The sequence below is a fragment of the Amphiura filiformis genome, chromosome 16 (assembly GCF_039555335.1).
Source record: "Amphiura filiformis chromosome 16, Afil_fr2py, whole genome shotgun sequence".
In the NCBI taxonomy this organism is placed as follows: domain Eukaryota; kingdom Metazoa; phylum Echinodermata; class Ophiuroidea; order Amphilepidida; family Amphiuridae; genus Amphiura; species Amphiura filiformis.
In genome coordinates this window covers 3,566,994-3,589,175 of record NC_092643.1, presented here as the reverse complement: position 1 = coordinate 3,589,175, position 22,182 = coordinate 3,566,994, and the positions used below count along the sequence as shown (strand labels likewise).

General features: G+C 36.7%; 1 protein-coding gene across 1 annotated transcript in view; it reads left to right on the top strand.

Annotated features, from left to right (window-relative positions):
• The window catches only part of LOC140136452 (uncharacterized), a 28,716-nt gene extending 6,865 nt beyond the window's left edge, over window positions 1-21,851 (top strand). The window contains exons 2-3 of the mRNA XM_072158175.1: window positions 17,230-18,177; window positions 19,177-21,851. Of these exons, the coding sequence (XP_072014276.1) occupies window positions 18,006-18,177; window positions 19,177-21,851 (2,847 nt within the window). The 5' untranslated portion in view covers window positions 17,230-18,005. The remainder of the gene's footprint in view (window positions 1-17,229; window positions 18,178-19,176) is intronic.
• The last annotated feature ends 331 nt before the right edge of the window (window positions 21,852-22,182 follow it).

Sequence of the window (22,182 nt, the reverse complement as noted above, 5' to 3'; positions counted from 1 at the left end):
AAAACATGAAAAATCTTTGCTTTTTTTCTGAAATCATTGACGATAAGCCCCGGGCGATAAGCATGAACGTTCATTTTACGTGGTATAAACTTGATGCAAAAGTGACCCAACTCCGGCGATTAAGTAAAATCAGGCATAGCGTTTGAGCATATATATACTACACTGTAAATTGGCCAGAACACATGGAACGCGTTCATTAATGTAACGGTTTTTTAACACATGACACGTGTTCAACTTATTTAGAGAACACTATCGTGTTCATAAGCAGATAAGATGCAGTTGAACACATGACACATGTGAAATAAGTGTTCTAAAATATTTCGGAACATCAGTGTTCAAACTACAAGAACGCCAGTGTTCAAATGAAACAAAGAAAGACAAGGAAATAAGGTAAAGTGTTCAAAAGGGTTACATATGTGTTCTAAGTTTTGAAAATGTTGTCTTATTTTTTTAAATCAAATATTAATGTAACAATGTTTCCTTTTTGTGATAGTGCTAGGTAAGGAGACACTATTTAAGGCAAATTTTAGTATGGATATGCAGACATCTTTTCATAACTAATCTTGGAAACAGAGACAGAACACTAGTGTCAAGTGTTCATATGACTTTTACAGTGTAGGAATTGAAATAAGCCAAGAAAAGTTTTTCTGTAAGCCAAGATAATACTGATTCTCCTGCATATCACATTTTACGCCATGACTCCTTTTATTATCTTTTTGAAATGCAAAAATCATGAAAGTAAATTTTACGCGATGCCAGCTTGATATGCGCAAAAATATCAAAAGTGCATGGCCCAACTCGTTTTCTTGACGATTTAGTCAATTGAGCATAGCCTTTGAGCCCGAACTAGTAAAGAATCCAATAAAGTTTTTCGGTTAGCCAAGAGGTTACTGATTCCACTGCATAACATTGTTGCCATGATCTCTTTTATTTGTTTCTAACAAACGAAATTGCAATTGTATATTATTTATTGTTACAGTCTGTATATAATATATTTGTTGATTTCAATAAATACCATTCCACTCCTCTTAACTTAAAATGTCTTCTGCTAAGTTATTCTTTCATGAGACTTGCAACGGGTTTCCATCGGCATATGCCATAACTCAGCAATTACATAAATGATTTTTAAACGTTATAAACTTGTTTTGGTTTTGTTCGAAACGTTTTAATATCATTTGATAAAGTTTATGGAAAGCTTATGAAAATGTTTTTAAAACGTTTTATAAGGAAAAACACTAACGTGAAAATGTTATTGTAAAATATTTTTTGCAAACATTTTTGCAAAATAAACAACATTATGTTAGAATGTTCTGCAGCAAGTGTTCAAAAATGTTTTTAAATGTTATCAAAACCTATACCCTTCATAATAACCCGACATTTAAACGTTTTCTGTATAAGCGTGTTGTGTTTGCTGGGAATAAACCCCGGAATTAACTGCACCCAAGGCGTATAAACATCAAACCGTAACAAACGCTGTAAAATGTGCATGTCGAGGGCTTAGAGAGCCAGAACCACCTATGTCCATTTATTTTCTCAATTACATGTTACTCATTTCGGTAACAAATGGACGGTTAATTCTGCCCTCCATAAGAAAATGTAAGTGACTTTGGGGTATACATGTATGCATGGTCACTTGCGTCTAACTGTTCAAGTGACCATGCATATACCACAAAGTCACTTGCATTTATTATGGAGGGCAGAATTAACCGTCCATTTGTTGCCGAAATGAGTAACATGTAATTGAGAAAATAAATGGACATAGCTAATTCTGGCATGAGAGCAACACTTATATTAAACATGTGAATATATTAAAAATAAACACTGATATTGTACATCTATGTTTCTAAATCCCGTTCTAAATTAACACATTGGTGTAAGTTTATAAACACATAATGGTGTTTATTATAGTAAGTTGCTCCAATAGTGTTCTTGATCAATGGGCTCCTACAAAAAATTATACATGGTTTGCGATTAGTGTCTTGTGTGGGAGCCTGTATATCATGAATAGAGACACCTAATGCATTATAGCAACTGAGATTATTGAGAAGTGTTAAAATGTTTTACAAACCGCTTGTTTTTGCAGTGTACACAGAATATGAACAGTCAGTGCGAACATTCTTCCCCCATATCGATATTTATTACATGTAAATGTCGATTGTTTTTATCGTTTCATACAATGTTACAGACATTATTGATGTTGATATGTGTAAGGTTATTATGTTTATAATGTTAGGCCTATGTCGTGTTACATGTTTCTTGTTAAAAGACATCGGAATGACGTCATCTTACAATGGCACTGAGGACGCATCAATTAGGGTACGGGCCCTATGATTAGGGCAATCGTGCATGGTTCCGACAAAAAAAAAATATTAAAGAATAGGAGAGGGCAAAATACTTTTGAAGAACTTGCATCTTTGCTACAATAATGTATCGAACTCTAAAATTCAAATATTGTTTGAGGCAGTGGCGTAGCCTAGGAGGAACAAGGACAACTTCCCCCTGTGGAACAAGTCCCCCTGCGTCCCCTATCCGCTTGTACAAGACTCCCCCTCCCACCTTGTGGGACACTGGCCGCCGTAATGCCTGAGATCTAATGGTTAGAATACATTGGACCAGCTGAGGTAGCCTATTTTCGATACAGAGGTTAATAATTAACCACACAATTCACCCAGTTAACAATACGCAAATGTTAGATTTCAGCTCAGTTTTGAGACCTCTATTCGATCCAAATCAGTTTCTTCAGATCTTCCGTTTGTACCTAGTCTACTGTAGTAGACCATTTTAATTTATCATCCCCAAATCCCTCTAACCATGGAAAATCCATAAATCCTGTTCTGATCCAACAGCTCAGCTATCCATGGGCAGGGCAGGGCAGCCATGGAAGCCCGGCTGTGCAGTCACTGGGTATATGTTATGTTTTATGCATGGAAAGGTATGAATTCTTTATCCAAAAAAAGGGGGGGTGCAGAGCAGTCTAGTTTGTCCTCAATTAGTCATTCGAACATTGGTCTGTCAAATTGAGTCTCCGTGTCCAATCTTTAAAGCTCTGAAGCCTTTGCTAAAAGATTTTACAGGAAAAAAATATCAATTAAATCAATCAAAACCAATCAATTTGTAAAACAGCCCATCATCATTCATGAATATTGATTGGTAAATCGCCCGATGCTTGACATCCATACTTGATTTACACTTACATTGGGATAACGAATCTTCTTAAATATCATTAACGATAAGAAATAAGATGCTCATTTGATGCACATGACATTAACTCAACAAAAAATGAAGCAACCAGTGAACCAACCGACAGAGGAAACAACATGAATGTGAACATGGGATAAAAAAGCGGAATTTTTAAAGAATGAAATTCCATGCGTTTTTCACATTTGTAATTAAAACTATTCTTATATCAGTGCAGTTTGCATTTCTTGTTAAGGGGGTACTACACCCCTGGCCAATTTTGTGCCTATGTTTGCATTTTTCTCAAACATTTTAGCGCATTGGCGACAAGTAAGATATGTATGATTATAGGGGCAAGGACTACAAGTACTGCACTGAAAATGCAACGACTCAAGGCAAGTAGTTATTGATTTATTGATCAAAAACTGGTTTTCCCACATTTTTGACTGTAACTCCAACTGTTGTCTGTGCTGAAATAAAATTTCCAGTGCAGTAGTTGTAGTCCTTGCCCCTATAATATACATATCTTACTTGTCACCATTGCCCTGTGATTTTTGTGAAAAATGCAAAAATAGGCACAAAATTGGACAGGGGTGTAGTATCCCCTTAAATGACTGATAACCCGAATTTAAAATAATTTGTATATGGTCGAGGAGCATCTTATCATGATTGTGAATTTGAATTGTGGCATGTCAGGATTTGGTGTTAGAATTGGGATTTGGTGTTCAAAGAAATATAATAATTATCGATATTGTAATTTGTATTGAAACCAAAGGTATGTCATAAGAGGTAAATCAATCGTGATGGGTCAATTCTAATATCCGCATTTCACAAGATACGCTATGATGGGTATATACTCGTATGACATAGCAAAGTCCGAAGAATTAGCTGATGTCGATGAATCGCTGACAAATATACCGCTTCTGTTTTGTTTTTTAAATTTTCTTCCAAAAATCACCAAAAAAAAACTGTGCCATTTTCCCCACTCACTTCGCTCGGGTATTTTTGCTTTCTTTCTTTTTCCTTTGTTCCGCACTTTCATCCTTTCTTTCTAACGATTGTCGACTTGGACTTCATATTATGTCTTCCAATTAGTTTAGACATTAATTGAGCCTTCTAAATTGCGCTACAAATTTTTGAATTGGGTTCAGAATATTCAAATGCGACCTAAATGGCGTCATTGATCGAGCAAAAGTGAAAAATGCTCCAAGCAATCCACATCGGGCTTAAGGTTAAATGCAATTGATTTTCAAGGCTTGATTCCAGAGGGGCGTAAGTTAATAATGGAAACAGCCATGCAGAAAAGAATGAACTCACGCGTACAATAGTGTATCAATCTGAACTAGGACCGGCCACGCGTGGCCACGGACAAACCGCGGCTCGTGAGTCATCCTATATGTTGCAGGGATAGGGAGGGGCGACCATGATAGGACCATATGGGCTGATGGGGGGGGTGATTGTGGGCAGCCGTTTTCGGCAATTTTCCTTTGGATTTTCTAAATTTTCAATTTTTAAAATTATCCTGAATGATATCTGTCGTGAAATAAATCAATGCTTCCCATGCTATAATAGGCCTAGTAGGCCTATTTATACCCTGATTATGCAATATATAGGCCTACAACAATAACTACAACAACAATAACAAAACCAACAACCAATATTTTGTTAATCGAATTTGTAAAAATATATTCATAGGCCGCGCCTATTAGACTAGAATAGCCTAAAAATTCCTGAATTATATCATGAAAAAAAACGGGCAAAACAATCAATCGCTGCAGTCAGAAAGAAAGCAACGAACAAGAAAAAGGAAAAAAGTGAGAGAAAAATAAAATAAAATAAACGGAATGGACCACGTAGGGACTCGAACACGTACCAAATTTTCCAGCTCAAAAGTATAGTATTATATAGTCGAACGTATAAGTCCGGCGCGCTAACCGATTGAGCAACTGAAGGGACATATGAAATCGATTGATCTCAAACTGACTATTATGGAATAGTGCGTAAACAGGCTCTTATGATAAACACGCTCATTACCGCTGTAAATGTCGGAGGTATCGATGGCGAAAAACCTCGTTTTTTGCAAAAGTAGCTTAAATTTGGAGTGAAATTCAAATGGTAAAGTAAGCGACAGACATTGGAGAAATAATGTAGGCAGTTAGAAATCAAAATTAACGTTCCACAATCCAGATATCGATAATGTTACATAACAGTGTTTTGTGGTACAAGATTCTCGAAAATTGTTCCCAAAAACGGGCTAATAAAATTTAATCGGTACTGTAATTGGTTCTTCCCCATGGCAACATTATTTCTTTGGTCGATTTGTAGTACAATGCAAAAAAAGGAGAAAACAATCACTCGGCGTGGTTTTATACGGAGCGAAAATTTGAAAAAAACTGCATGGAACGCGTTTTTGATCTTGTGAACATGGTGCGTAAAAATGATTTAAACGAAGGATTTTCAAACGGATTCTAAAAATTTGTATAAACACACAAAAATAATGTAAAGATACATCCATGCACCAACATTTGACTCACTGCGATATTTCATTGCTGAGAAAACGCGGTTTTAGAGAACAACTTTATACGTCTTTTATACGTTTTTTATACGTTTCTTTGTATAACCTTAAGGCCAAGTAAAATAAAAAACATGTTTCACGTCCGGGTTTTTGAAAAAAAGGAGGAAGAGGGGCCTGTTTATTTTTTATTTTTTATTGCAAAATCGGTGTAAATACCCATCTGTTTTAGCGTATACAATAATGCCTGGAAAAAGGAGGAGGCCTCTTTTTATTTGTTGTTCTGAGGGAAAGGCCCCCTCTAACTATCACAAAACCTTATTAAAGTGTTCCTTGTATAATTAGCAAGGCTATAGAAAGCATCTCTACTTCCTAGACATATTTCTTGAAAAGTTATAACCAAATTTCAAAAAATAAAAATTAAATTGAAGAAACCTCAAAAAGGAAGCGGGAGGGGACGTAAAACATGTTTATTTTTTTATTTGGCCTAATCAATTAAAAGTGCTATCTATATATTGTATTTTTATTGCCGTAAACCCACTTCAAGTCAATTTGGGTTGAGTAGTTGTGTGTTTTCCTCATTCATTTGTCATTCAATATGTATTTCTTTTGCTGTACAACAAGTTTTACTTATGACTTGTGCTTTTTAAGTCACCTTTGTATAATATTTGTGTATTTTGCTTTGTTTCCTTTAATATCATGTTTATGAACGCACCGCCGGATTGGCGTGTGCCACTGTTACAAAAGTGTATGTTCTAATAAATAAATAAAATAAATAAATAAATATACATCTTTTAATAGCAATAAATGGAAAGATAATGTTAAATTTAAATCTTCTCTCATCGATTATTTGACAATCAAGGACGCTCCATGTATGGAAACTTATCTCTTAGATGACATTGATTTTCATGGCGCTTGTCTCAAACAAGATTTGCTCTGAGAACGTAACATTAGCAGATGACGCCCTAAATAATGGTATACATAAGCTTTATTACATTGGTGTTTAACATGTTAAGTTCTTTTTACTTTTGAATATGTTAAGTTTTTTTAATCTCTTGCAGTGCTAGCTACTAGTGCTACTTGTTTTTACCTTGTAAAAGGGATGTTTTTATGCTCCCGAAACTTCGGTTGTTTTGTCTTTTTAACCCTAAATTTTGGATGTTGTTGTACATATTAAACAGTTTTTAACATTCTTTTTACTTGTCAGGCGCTTAACATTTAGAGTTGATGAATAATACACTGGAGAATGAATTGATCAATTTAAATGTCGTCGATTTACGTATATTTCTGGCAATTTGGATGTTAAATTTTAAGTACAACAACCACCTTTTGTATAGCCTATAAGTATACTGATTATCTGTGTCAAATTTTTGACAATTTCTGTCAATCTTTTGCAAAGAGAGCGTGGACAACAAGAATTAGAAAAACTACTGACAATTATTTATTGTGCTAAATTCTGCGTTGCTTGTTTATATAATTTATAATATTTAATTGCTATAAACCCATTTCAAGTCAATAGTTTGAACATGTTGAAGCAAGTGCGTTTGTAAATGCCGTCAAACGAGGACCTACATATGGATACACACCGTAAAACGAGGACACACCTCCAAACGAGGACGTCCTCGGTTTGAAACTATGCCAAGGATGACGTAAATGATGCAAATATGCATATAAGATAGCATATAAGATAGGTCCCCCATAGTGGGTATAGGGCGGGTCTCAGTTGGATAGTAAGTTGTCTGGTGTGTTTGCGTGAGGTCCACGGTGTGTCGATTAAAAACGGGTGTGTAAGTCCTCGGTTAGATCCTCCAAAAGTCGAGGTCCTCGTTTGAACGTATTTACAAACAGGGGGTGTGTGTGTTTTCCTGATACAATGTGTATTTCATTTTGCTGTACAAATTTTGCTCTTGACTTGTGCTTTTAAGTCACTTTTGTATAATATTTTTTGTGTAATTTGTATTGTTTCTTTTATGAGCGCACGGTCGGATTGGCATGTGTCACTGTTGTAATTTGTATGTTCAAATGAAATAAATAAATAAATAAATAAATAAAAATAAATAGATAAATAAGTATCTTCCACAACTGGAGTGAGTATATTTCAAATGGAAGTTACCCAATTGCTGGCCCAATTATCTGTTTCTATTTGAAAATCACACTTTAAATGGAATTACCCATTCCATATAAGATGATATTAGCCTACCATTTGCAGACACAGGTGGGCGAAATTAAACTTTCGTTCCGGTTTTGGTGGGGGAGGGGGAGGCAAAGAGGAAAATTTGTGAATATCGGAGCAACTTGAAATTTTGACCCCTGTACAATGTAAAGATTGACATTTGACCCGATAAGTCGTATGAACTCTATATTTTTTGGAATTCTTGGGAACAGCTGCAGAGGAATAATTTCGAAACATTTTAAAAATTGTTACCATTGTGTTACCCATAGAACTGGCGGTCATTTTGAATTTCATTTTTTTTTAGGTTCAGGGCGCCAAATTTGCACAGAACTGGCGGTCATTTTGAATTTAATATTTTAAGGTTCAAATCGCCAAAATTGAGCGTGATAAACAACTTTGTTGAATTATACTCAAAGCACCCTACATGAAATGCTGAAGTACAAATGTTGAAATCCGGACCTGTCTAGATAAGATTACTGCATAACAAGAAATGACAGCACCATGGATGAAATTCATGTTTCATAATTTTACATTGACAAGTACTTGGAATGCTAGTATTTTTTGTGTGTAGCACATGCACAACTAACCGGATTGGAAATGTTGTTACACGAATACCACCAATGACATACTATAAGCTAAATTGAAAAATGTGTGTTAAATAGGTCTACATTTAATTTATACTTGTACAAACAAAGGGATCAATGGAAATCACATCCACCGAGTTTCGCATCAATCCAACAATCTATATTCAGACGACTTTGTGATTACGTTTTATGACATGACTTTGAACATTCTGATAATCCAACAATATATACTTATTCCACCTCAGGCTCAGATGACCTAATCAAAAAGACTGATTATTCATTCATTCATTCATTTTCATTGTTCAGCGTTGTACGCTCTACATCTGTGCCATTACTCAATCCCAGGGGTTCCCTGGCTCAATTCAATCTTTATTTTCTGAATGTGTTGATCATAATTGTTACTACTAACTGCCCAGTTGCTCTACCAAAATGTATAAAACCAAAGCAACTAATTTATCTACCCCAATTACTGGTATTTTAACCCCCCACTAGTGTCACTCCCAACATCAATTAGTGATGGTATAAACTAACCCTAGTTAAGAGTGCAGGTGCCTGGGCACCTTATACCAAGCTTGGTTCCTGTCTGGTCAGATAATTGCTAATTATATATAATGTTGAATTAGTGGTCACTTGTTGACAGCTTATCAGTAGCATGGATCAGCAGGGGTGCATTTATATCATTTTTCATAGAGCAATTGTTCAAAATATTTAATGTCAAATGGTTCCTAAAAACCTTATTTGTGAATGGATTTTTATCGTTAACAAAACAAAATGTATGTTTAATATATCAATTATTCCATTAACAGCAATTTCTTAAGTTTCCATCCATAAATAATCACAGAGTATCATCTGTTTACAAAATAAGTGTTTATTTTCAGATTTCCAATTAACCATTATCAGTATGCCTATGGTGCCAAATCCAGACCTTGCTAATAGATATAGTCAGAAACAGGTATTTTGTCCTGTAGTCCCTGGCAACCCAGTCCGCTTGTGGCTCACTCGCAAACATACACGACAGAAACCGGCTGTGAAGGAGCCTAATGCACGTAAACAACTTCCTTATAACATGTATAATAAAATCCGATTTTGAGTATAATAAAGAAAGTCATGCATATGCAAAATGAAGCAATTACCTACTGCTAACTTGGTAAAATGCATACTCGTAGCCCAATCTTGTACATCATAGCACCCAGTTTTGGTTTGTGGTTTCGAAATGTTGCAATTAAACATTAGTTCTTTCAAATATGAAACGCTAAAACCCAAATCTAGAACAAACAATCATAATATAGCAAACTTTCCATGAGAGATTGGACCCAAGACAAAGTACACCCAAATTAAGTGTCAATTCAGAATTATCCCACCATGGTCGAAAAACGGGGGAAATGATGGGCGAATTTGTTATCACTGATATCGAGCTCTTCTCCGCCACAGCTAAGAGAGTGCAAATCAGGGAGTGCGTTCCAAGCTTTTCGGTGAAGACACAAAATAATGATTTTCTCTTCGATTTGTACTGTTTATACAACTGGTATAGGCTATATGATGGAAACTTGCAACATAACAGGAAAATATTTGCTTGGTTGGGTAGGTAATGATAGGATTTACTTTAAACTAATATACGGATATAAATTACAAGATTGTTTCAAAAATTAGACTCACAAACATTGCAAATTGATGGTACAAAAATTTTGGATAGATTTTCAAGCCTTGTTTTTCGAATCGATAAACCACATTTTCCATAAGCAGGGTTTTGAAAAAAAAATCGATAAACCTAGTTTTTCAAATTCGATAAGCAAGGTTTTTGAAACATCGAAAAAACAGGTTTCTCGACCAAGAAACGAAGTTTTTCAAAAGAACTTCTCAAGTGAAGAAACTTTGTTTTTCGAATCGAAAAACCTAGACTATCGATCGAAAAATCCTGGTTTATCGCCGAAAAAACGGGTTTCTCTGTAACTTTCATTATGCAAAATACGTGTCAGTATGGTGGGTAAATCATGCACAAAAGAAGAGAAAAATACCCAGGGTTTTTTTGCCGACTAGTTTTTAGATCGAAACACCAGGTTTTCGGTCTAAAAACTATGTTAATCTCTGGTTTATCAAAAACCTTGCTTTTTAAAATGATAAACCTGTTTTTTCTGGGGTTTTCAAATTTGATAAGCAAGGTTTTTGAAAAACCTAGTTTTTCGAACGAAATAACAGGTTTCTCAGCCGAGAAACCATATTTTTCAATAAACTTTGCTTCATACATCGAGGAGCTTGGTTTTTTGAATCGAGAAACCAGGTTTATCGATCGAAAAACCTAGTTTATTATTGCCGAAAAATGGTTTCTCTCGTTCATTATGCAAAATACGTGATATAGTTCGTAAATATCAGTTCGGTGATGAGAAAACTTGCATTCCAATTGAAAGAGCGAAGAGGCTATTAAGAGCAAGGTACATACAGGTGCCACATTTTCTTTGGTACAATAGTGTCAATATTGAATCTTCAAACCTAAATCAAGCATTTTAACAGGATTGAATCGACAAATACCAGAAATCATAGGATAGCTATATATTGATCCATATTGATCATGTTGATATGGCGATGTCAGGCGACCTTTTCTTACACGAGAAATACAAATGGATTGTTTTTTTACAAATGGACTGAGTAATTGAGTAGCACAAAGGTTAATGGGTTTAAGCGTCTTTACATTGGTGTGTTTACGGTCCTTTTACGAAGCAGTTCATTAGAGGATGTATTCATTTATTTTAAAACATATGCCTTGCACATTTAAGAATACACCACATTTCGCCATAATACATTCTAGAAACGCTTGCTGTTAGAATAAGAAAAATTTTAATGCTAATTTATTGCACATTCTAGGGAAGCGTGGTTACCTTTTTAAAATAACCGAGTAAGAGGGTTTTCAAGAAAATATTTTTCCTGTCAAAACTGAAGCATCCTCTGTATAAAAGAAAATATGAATATTAACTGCACATCATATATAACGATTTGTGATACCCAATTGTGGCACATTTGATGTCGTTTAAGAGGCAGAGAATTTTATTTCAATTTTATATAGGGGAGACCGGGGCAAGTCCGCCCTCGGGGCAAGTCCGCCCACCCCATGTTTCTGATCTCGTGACTGCTGGAAAAGTACAATGATGATGTAATTAGCTGGCACACGTCATAGCTAAGTACCCAAGAAAACAATTGACAGTCCGACACATCTCGCCACAGAAATTATCGTCAAAAAACGTTTTTGAGTCAAGGAAGTTTACATTTTTGAAATTAGTAATATTGTAATAATCTCAAGACCTTGCAGAGACGGTTTTCGTTTTTATATTTATTTGGAAGGTGAACGTTTTGCCCAACATATTATCCAATTAAAAGATCGACATATTGTGTTTTGTAGGCATAACACGAGGTAAAGAAAAAAAGTAGTGTTGGGGCAAGTCCGCCCTGTATGTGAAGGGGCAAGTCCGCCCTGTGTTTTCCCCAGGCTGACTCCCGGGGCGGATTCGCGCCATCGGCGTATTATGCAAAATATTGATAATAATACCTTTAAGAAGAGTAAAACTACATGCAAGCAAGTTAAGTGGTATCAGTATTATTCATACCACCGTTTATGCCCTAAAACCATTAATGCCGAAGTTGTAAATAAAGGTTTTGCTCATTTTGGACCCTACATTTATTAGCTTTCATTATACCCCTCCAATAAATTTAGTAGACTCTTTGGAAGAGAGTGAGTGCCTAATATACCCTTTACTAAACGTTTGCATTAAATTTATAATTGTTATGCAATATTATAACCTTTTCTTTTTATCAGGGCGAACTTACCCCACCATAGGGGCGGACTTGCCCCAACACGGGGCAAGTCCGCCCTGTCATCGTGATTTTTATTTTCCCTTCTCCTGCCGTGACTGAAAGCTCAATGTCCTTACAAATGTGGTAGTATTTAGCTATAGTATACAGCTTTAAAATGTAAAAACTATAGCCTTCTAACATGAGAATTGTCCTCTCCAGGCGAGATTGAAGAAAATTAGGCGGACACGCCCCGGTCTCCCCTACGCCAAAATATTTTTTTAATTGAGCAAGAATAAGGATAGAAAAAACGTTGAAAATTCTATGTGAATATTACATTAGACCCAACCAAAGATTACTGTTTCGTTTTTATGGTAATCTAATCTTTTATTTCCTGAAAAAACATTTTGGGTCTAATGTCGAATATTCACATACTTGATCAAAACATGGAACGTGTATACAAGAAAATGGTAGGTTTTCCTCTATAGTATTTTACTGACCATGGAAATGTACTGAGACACAAGCACGTGTCAAAATCGATATAATGTACGAGCGTATTGTCCATACAGACGCCCAGTTATCATGTTTATTGTTGGATTTTTTTTGTATAAAACACGCAGTTAACAACAATGGAGCGCTAATAATACACATAAATGTTTTTAGGCAAATAAAATTCCAAAATATGGTACGTTTTCTGCCTTTGCTTGTCACGTGGTAGTCCTATGTTGAAGTTGCGATTATATCTTCAAATAAGTTTCAAATGAATTCCAACAAGACAAGTGGCCGAGTGGTCTAAGGCGCTGGGTTCATAGTGTGTCCAAAGCAGTCAAATTAAAATTAAAATTTTACTTTAAAAAAATTTCATATTGGGGAAATGTGACTGGCAGAATTTATGTATGGCGTGGAGTAGACTCGTGTGATTTAAGAAGATCAAGTGGAAGCAAATCCAGAAAACGCATTTAGCAGCAGAAGAAGCAGAAGGAAAGAAAAAGAAGATGAGATAAGAAGAAGAAGAAGCATATAGCACTATAATAATAGCAGAATCAGCAGCAGACGAATATCTAAGATTTGGAAAAAAGAAGGGAAGGAGGAAAAGAAGACTAAAGAAACTGAGGGGCGTGTTCCACTGACTGCTCTGCACACGGAATTCGAGGCCAATTAATTGGTATTCGTTTTTCCTTTACTGTGAGTGTCTGCCCATACTTAAGAGCTCTTAACACTCCTCACTTAGGCTGCCTTCGAAGTTCGAGATACCTTCAGACTGTGGCTCAAGGGCTCAAAGGCTGACGAATGAATTTATGTCAGGCGACATTGTTTGAGGAACTTTTCTGAGTTGTAAACTGGATAGAGCATTGGTTTGTCGTAGAACAACAGTTTGTGTGTTTACGGTCATACATAACCTCGGGTATTATTTGAGCGCATTTCATTTTAAGTTTACTTACAACGAAGACGTACATGCATCTCTAAACCATCATAGCAAGGTGTATAGCGCAAATATTGGTTCTCCGTCTCACACAATCATAATGGAATGAAATCATTACTTGATATGATACAGCAAATATTCACCGTATTGCATAGTCATATAGGAAATAGAAACGGTTAAACGTTTTATCAATTTTCACTGCGGTATTTATGGATATTATTATGATTGTTCCATGGTCAATGAGAAAAAGATGGCCAGGCTTTCCACTGATACCAAAATCTCCCCTTTGATGGAGAAAAGCTGAGAAAGGGTGCGGATGAGGTTGTTGATCGGATATCGTTATGAATTCAGCAGAGTGACGAATCTTAAATTATGAGCAAATTGTTGAGAAAATAATGTATGCTTTTGATAAATGTCTCCGCTCCGGTGTAGGTACGTATCATCAGACTTCTCTGGAGTTCAGACGAATCGCACCGAAGTGAGATCAATTATTTGGAAGAGACGAACAATATTACGAGGGGGGGGTCAATAAGTTCGTAGAACAAGGTACTTGAAAGAGTAATAGCCAAATTCTTTCTATCTCTTTCTTGAGCATGGTCACTACATACCTTAATGTACCCGTCGCAATTTTTGTTGAAACCTTCTATGTCAACAAAATGGAAGTCTTTCGATAGCTCCTTGAGCCACTCTTCAGTGAAGGCTCAACAGCATTGATAACCAGCAAACTTGATATTATGAAGGTAGGAGTTAAAATTCTAAAATAGGTTTCACTACCTGGAGGCCTTGCCTGAACCGCAATATTGTTACTTTAATTAACTGACCCCTCTGTCGTGAATTACAGCTTGACAAACTAAGAATAGCGTACAGGACACAATCTGAGAACAGCCACATTTCTACCATCAACTTTCTTCACATGATGGCTTGCCTCAATTTTGCTATGAAAATTGTATGATATATATGCCTATGATTGTACTTTCATTTGGCAAATGATCTGTCATCAAGACTATCCCTGGATCTCAGAAACAGCGATGAAGACCTTGCACTACGGTGACCGAGTGATGATTTTCTTAGGGGTGTGAGATCCAGGTGCTTCCACTAAATTCACTCATAATTTCAGTGATTAATGAATGCCTTATCACCTTTAGCTACATATAGATTAAACTTGCCTTGGTCCTCATTCTAAGTGTATAGAAGGTGTGGACCTGAATATGTCAACTGGTATCAATTTTGTACATGAAGATTCCGGGACCCCATCTAGAAGACACCCTGGAATACCCAAATGTTAAAGGATTAATATTGAAAACACATTCATCAGAGTTGTCATATTTTGTGGCTATCTCATCTTTCTTATTTGGCTCTTTATTCATTATCAATGCCACTGTACCAGCGCCTATATCATTAGTGGTGACGTCATTAAGTCTTTTGGACCTTGGATGATCTTCAAGAACGTTCATTCCATTCTTGAACTCTAAGAACCATTTCGTTGCTGTTGAATACCAAGGTCTTCATTACCATTTACAACAACTGTACATTGTTAAAGTTTATTTGAGTTTTCACCACCGTCGGGAGAAATTTCCATGATGACCCTGTATTCACTTCTGGTAGTACCTGTGAATTCATGGAGGTAGGCTCCTCTGAAGAGTGTCCTGCCCATATACAGTGATGCAAAAATCTAATATCTTTACAGTAATGTTTTGAAGGAACAAGCTTTCAAATGAGACCAAATTCAATACCGTGCGACAAAGTAGCATACCGCGTACCGAGTTCTACGAACTTTTTGACCGACCCTCGTATTATTTAGTTTTAGGTTTTTATTTAGGTTTACTGTCTTTAAGATATTGCCTTTGTTTAAGTGTACGGATACTTTTTATGCACAGTATACATTTCAAACGAGTGCTCGTGAATGTTCTCAGTTTGTGGAAAGACCGATGGATCATGTGGATAGGAACATTATTCAAAGACCGTTTACTTCAGCGTGTTTCATCCTTTAAGGGGGTACTACACCCCTGTCCAATTTTGTGCCTATTTTTGCATTTTTCTCAAAAATTATAGCACATTGGTGACAAGTAAGATGTATATTATAGGGGCAAGGACTACAACTACTGTATTGAAAATTCAGCAAATCAAAGCAAGTAGTTATTGATTTATTGATCAAATATTGGTTTTCCCTCATTTTTGACTGTAACTCCACAAATGTTGTCTGTGCTGAAATAAAATTTCCAGTGCAGTAGTTGTAGTCCTTGCCCCTATAATATACATATCTTACTTGTCACCTATGCGCTATAATTTTTGAGAGAAATGGAAAAATAGGCAAAAAATTGGTCAGGGGTGTAGTACCCCCTTAAGGATATATTAAACGTATAGTCAAGATTTAAATAGAAGACAATAGTGCTATTCCAGTTGAAATCCACAGGCCTACACCCATGTGGAAGATAATATCGTTATGAATACGGCAGACGGCCGAATCCAGATTCGGCTTTTGGTAAATTTATTTTACACATGCATTACATTTGAATTCGAGAACAAGGGATCAATGCTATATCTATAGAGGGCAGCATATCGATTTTTTAACGGTTGCCGTCGGAGACCGTACTGTGATGCACCGTCAACTAACCTTGTATGCCGCCCTCTTTTGATTACTTATTTATGCTGTTATCATCTGGCCTCCGTTAAAAAAATGATATACTGCCCTCTATCATGTACAGCATGATCCCTTGTTCTCTAATTCAAATGTAATGCATTCGTAAAATAAATTTACCAAAAGACGAATCCGGATTCGGCCGTCTGCCGTATTCATAACGATGATCCTAATTGGTCCTAACCCCGAAAAGAGCTCATAGCATGGGGTTACCACAAAGCAGAGTACGTCTATTTAGTGGCTTGATGTTACTCCAGTGGACACACTGAGGTCAATATCATTTTGGATCACATACATTGTACATGATCCAAGATGTGTGGCAGGTCAACATTGTGGTTATTGTTATGTAAATGAGATGTTCACAGTCTTATCTCCAAAAAAGACACTTCTTGCTTTTGAGTACATATTGATTCAATAAACAAACACTCTATACTGTTGAAAATTACCATAAAGGACCGTCACCCTTTAAACACTGAATACGATACTAATGTTGACAAATTGGTTGAATAAACAATACATAAGATGTGAAAAACAATACATGTTATACTTGTGAGCTATTCCTGTGTAATGGTATGAGTGACCCAATACCAGACAAATCATAGGATCTGCGGGTGTTATGTTAAACAGCAACTCAATAGGTGAATAGTTGGGGTAAATTAGTCCGGAAGGCCCTTTCAGTGCTTTTGAAACTAATTAACTTAATTAACCCCCTTAACGTAAACAAAAACAAAAATTAACGATTTATTGGAGTGCGGACAACCCTATTCTTCGCATTGCAAAAAAATCTTGTCCCAAAATAATGCAGACCGTAAATGTTTTTAGCCTTGTAAATTGACCAAGTTGCCTAATTTATAATAGATTTTATTTTGCTTTTTGATATATTTTAGCCGAATTTGTAAAATAAAATCATGAAAAAATATCTTCTTTTTTCCTTTTCCACAGATCAGTTTATACCAACAAGAAACAACACACAGACAAAAGCAACAAGCTCTTCAAGAAAACTGATTGTTCTTCTCACGTTGGTCTCTTCCTTTGATATAAGCACATCCAATGTCGTCACGGGACTGATACGAGCTGAACAGTGTTTGATGGCGATATCCGTTGTAACCAAGTGATTATAAGCATGAGAAGTTTGCGCAGGTGGTGTGTCAGTTTATGAATAGGTTGTGATGGATTGATCATTACCACCATCAGTGCCATCGGCTATTTGCTATTCAGACTTCTCTTGGATGAAGACGTTATCTCGCTATACACTGGGTTATAATTGAACATTTTAGTTATGGAATACAATCGAACATGTTATGCCTGGAATATAATTGAACATTCTAATACTGGAATATAATTGAAAAACATTGGTTATGAAAATCAGAAATATGGATATTATTATCTGGTGATGGTGTTTCATTAAATGCTGATCAATGACAAATCAACCACACAGAGCGGTCGCGGACGATTATAATATGTGGGATATAGAAACTTTCAAAATCAGTTGCATGGAACTAAATGTATGCGTACTTCTGTCATCGATGCCATCTTAATCGATGCCATAACCAATTCCAAGACTTTGTGCACGCTATCCACATGAATATACAATATTTAATACAAGGATTTTTATATAAAGACAATCATGGATCTAATGTGTTGTCAGCAAATGCAATATAGGCCAACAAGTAGTATGATCGGACAATCATGACCCGAGCTGTAGTATCGAAACAAACATGTTGCATCCCGGTGGAGCTCATTACAGACCAACGGGACCTGGACCAGGCCCTTGTGGAACACCATGTAGAAGTGTGTTCAAATTTAGAAGGAAATGGAATACTTGTAGACAATGGATGATATTGTACATAATACAGTTTTTAGTCGTCATCTTGCCATTAGTAGACGGTGGTGAGTACACAATTCAATGAATAATTCATGTATGAACACAACTTTCAACAGCTGTATACGATCCAACCGCGATCGTATATCGCGTATTTCAAACTACAACGCGAACGCTTGTCCTTAATACTAACCAATCACGAGTGCGTTGGCATGGTTGGATTCACCTCCGCGTTACGCGCGCACAGTCGCACACGCTGGCGTACATCTGTACGCAAAAAAACGTCACGCTATATCAGGCTGTGTTCATTCAATTGAAATTGCTACTGTAGGTACATATCGAAAGTTGAGAACCAGAAAGCCTTAATTCACAATGTGAGATATAGTGAGTTAAAACCCTCGGTATGATATGTATTATTCATACATACGCGCTATATAACGGCGCGCTTGATTGGTCGAGAGCCGGGCATAAACAACGTTTATGCCCGGTGGCCCGGATGTGCGATCGTGGGGTAGAAAAAACGAAGGAAATTCTTGGTTTTTAATGATGTTACTTGTCATTTTTTGTTATTATTTTGATGAAATAAGAATCACAAAATGTTCTGGTATATATGAATGAACCCCTAATTCATCACAAGGATTTTGAATATTGTGTCATTTTGTATTAAGAACACTGCCACAAAAGTTTTTAATCTTACACAAATGTTAATGCAAAATAGTTTTGCAAAACATTTTGAAAGAAAACGTTTGTAAATTAGGGGTTCATTCATATATGTTCATGACTAAACGGTTGTTTTATGCCCGAGGGGCCGCTTGCGGCCCGAGGGCATAAACAACCGTTTAGTCATGAAAATATATTGAAAATGTTTTGTCAACACTTGAATAACATTATGATAGGATGTTTTGAAAAATGTTATTAAATCAATTTTATGAAACCCGAAACCGAAATTAAAATGTTTTCTGTAAAACTTTTTTGTGATTAAATGACATATTATAGTGCGTATTCACTGTCAAACCATTTGATTGCAGTATCTTTAACACTTTATTATTATTTTCTTTGACTTTCAGCTACAACACCGTCACCCAACGCCACCCATATTTCAACAGAACAGACCACACCCCAGGCCACAACCCCTACCAAAGCTAACGCCGACACACCTTTCAACAAAGTCGCGGGCTCCGTCCTGGTTTGCCTTGGCATACCGTTTGTCAGTTTTGTTGGACTCAAATTATTCGTGTATCTCTTCCCCGATTGTTGCAATAAGAGTGATTTCGTACGGATTTGGGAAGGTTTAAAAGAATTCTTCGTTGATATATGTTGTCCTGTCCGTAAAACAAACGTCGTAGCACCGACTATTGCCAAAGGAATCGAGTTATTCACAGCCCAGAAGATTCACCGAGAAGATGGCGCAGATGATGATGCTCTTCATGATGGGAATGGCAAAGATTTCTTACGGATGTTTTTAACTTTACAAAAGACTAAAAGTGAGTTTAGAACTCTGTGGAAGGCGGCCGGAAAAGGATCTAGAAGGAATAGCGACACCTCGGTGGACACTCTTGATGGTCAGATTATCACCACCACTGCATCTGTAGAGAATGATGATCACGTGGTTGATAGATTTAGGAGTGCCAGTAGATCCCCTACACCACCTCCACATATTGTAGTCATATATCCAGATGATAATGCAACTCCAACTCCAGAACCATGTGAATTTAAACCCATTAGGAATATTGAATATTTAGATGGCCAAGATATAGCCACAACATCACTATCAGAAGACAATGAACTACACAGTGATGTTGATATAGTTACTCCTAGTGCGCATAAGGGTTACCACAAAGTTAGCACTGTTATTGATAATGACGTACTAACAGACATGAAATCACCTCCATTAACGCAACAACAACAAAATGACTCAGCGGAAATTGAGACTGTATCAAGTCCACGTTCCGCCACCTCCGGTCAAAGCGTTCCACGCCATCCGACTAAACTATTTGCGAGATCTAACACTCGGCAAAGCATGTGTGTTATCAAGATAGAGTTACCAGAAAGAACAGAACCAGATGGTATGGAAGCCCCTATACCAGAGAAGTATGAGAAAGATGATTCCAGCTTCTTAACGGTGGGCTCTACTGATTACAGAGGGGAGAGTGACGGTGGAGAAGATTCACATGACATCGGTGGCGATCTATTTTATGTTAAACCAGAGCGGCAAACAAACGTTCTGATGGAGAGTAAACCTCCTTCGGGCAAGAACAACAAATCGAATCTTCACATCAATACGGATCACCCAGAAAGAACAAGTCTTGTACGACGAGGCAGTTATGGTTGTGAAGCAGTTGAATCATTACCACCAGTGAACACACCAGGTGCCAGCAACCCATGTATTACGTGCGAGTCAAGTGAGTCTCCAGAAAGTTTTGTTCAAGACGTGGCTTCAGGTGACGAAGCCGATGATGATGATGACGATGCGAATTCTTACTATAGTATCTCATGCCCAAGTAGTAATGCAAGTCCATTTACAAGCCAATTGAACACGCCCCAGAGTAGCCCTAACAAGAAGCTAAAACGAATTAGACCAGCGAACCGCTCCCAAGATCAGCAGAACGTTAATAATAATAGGAAGAAATCTGTACAAGATGTGAACCTTCGGAAGCAGATTGTAAAACAACGTTTTCAAGAATTGAATGCAACAGGTGATGATCCGTTGCTAACGATACAGAAACAGGACGTTGCTATAAAAGACAACACCTTGTCACATGTTGGTGCAAATTATGTTTTACCACAGGAAAGTATTGATATTAAAGAAGGTAAATTATCGGCACAAGAATATAAACTTGCAAATGAAGGCAATCGACTTTCATCACAGAATGTTGATGTTAAGAAACAAATGTCAGATTATCGTTTACCAGAACAGAACCTCCCTCTTCAAGACCCTATATTATCGGTTCAAAGTGTTACAGCCATTGGTAAAGGCATTGAGATACCAGAACAAGATGTTAACATAACGAAGCAAGAACTAACTACACAAGACTATGACGCATCCAAACAACGAACTGAAAGTCGCAATTTTTCTACTTCAGAATCAGTAGTCACAGCGATATCCAGCCGCGACAATCTTGCCAAAGAATCGGCAGCAAAGCTGCTTAATTCATCCGGTCAAACGGAAAGATTGGTTACATCAGAAACTGCAGAAGAGGAAAACGAATCAATTACAAATTATGATATTGACAAGACACAATTAAAATCGTCTCCATTACGCGCTAAAAGGAAATTACAAACGGGTGTATACACGTCTCCTAATCGACGAAATCCACCTCCAAAATCACGAGCATATATCAGTTTACCATCGAATGGTGGCTCCAAATCAAATTTTTCCCGAACATCAAAATCTTCATCTCAATCTTCCATCGGAGATCAAACGTCAAAGAATACTAGTATTGGGGATCAATCCGGCAGTTCTGCTTCTAAAAAACCAGATAGCATACAAAGCAGCATGTCGAAATTGTCAACGCTGTTGAAGGAGAGCTCACCCAAAAATTCGCCTAAAAAGGAGAAAGGAAGTCCTGTAAAGGCAGTGGCAACTACAGCTTTATCGAAAAAAGAAGCTCATTCTCCAAAAAAGGAAGCGACATTACCAGTGTCTTCAACAACTTATAAGAAAAGTATGAATAACGCTTCGTCACTCTACAATAATAGAAAAGGCAACAGAAAGGTGCCAGGTCGTGCAGTTGCAAAATAAATGGGTCATTTCAAGTTTTTTCATATCCAATCGTGGCATAACAATGCTTTAGTTGAGTCCGAGTTTTGATTGACAGGTCCTGGAGATGTCCTATTGGTGAGCCTTAGAAGTGTAACACCCCTTTTGGGAAGGTCAGAAAAAAAATCGTTTTGGAATGTAAAAGGCAAATTATTTAGAAGCTACAGCATAAAAAGTATAAATGAAAGTAAACTCAACACACAAAAAAATCTTCGTACTTAACGTTGTGACGATTTGATTGACACGGTCGTGTGCAGCATCTTGTTAGCACTAATTTGATACCACATTTGCTACCAAAACCTCTAAATTATGA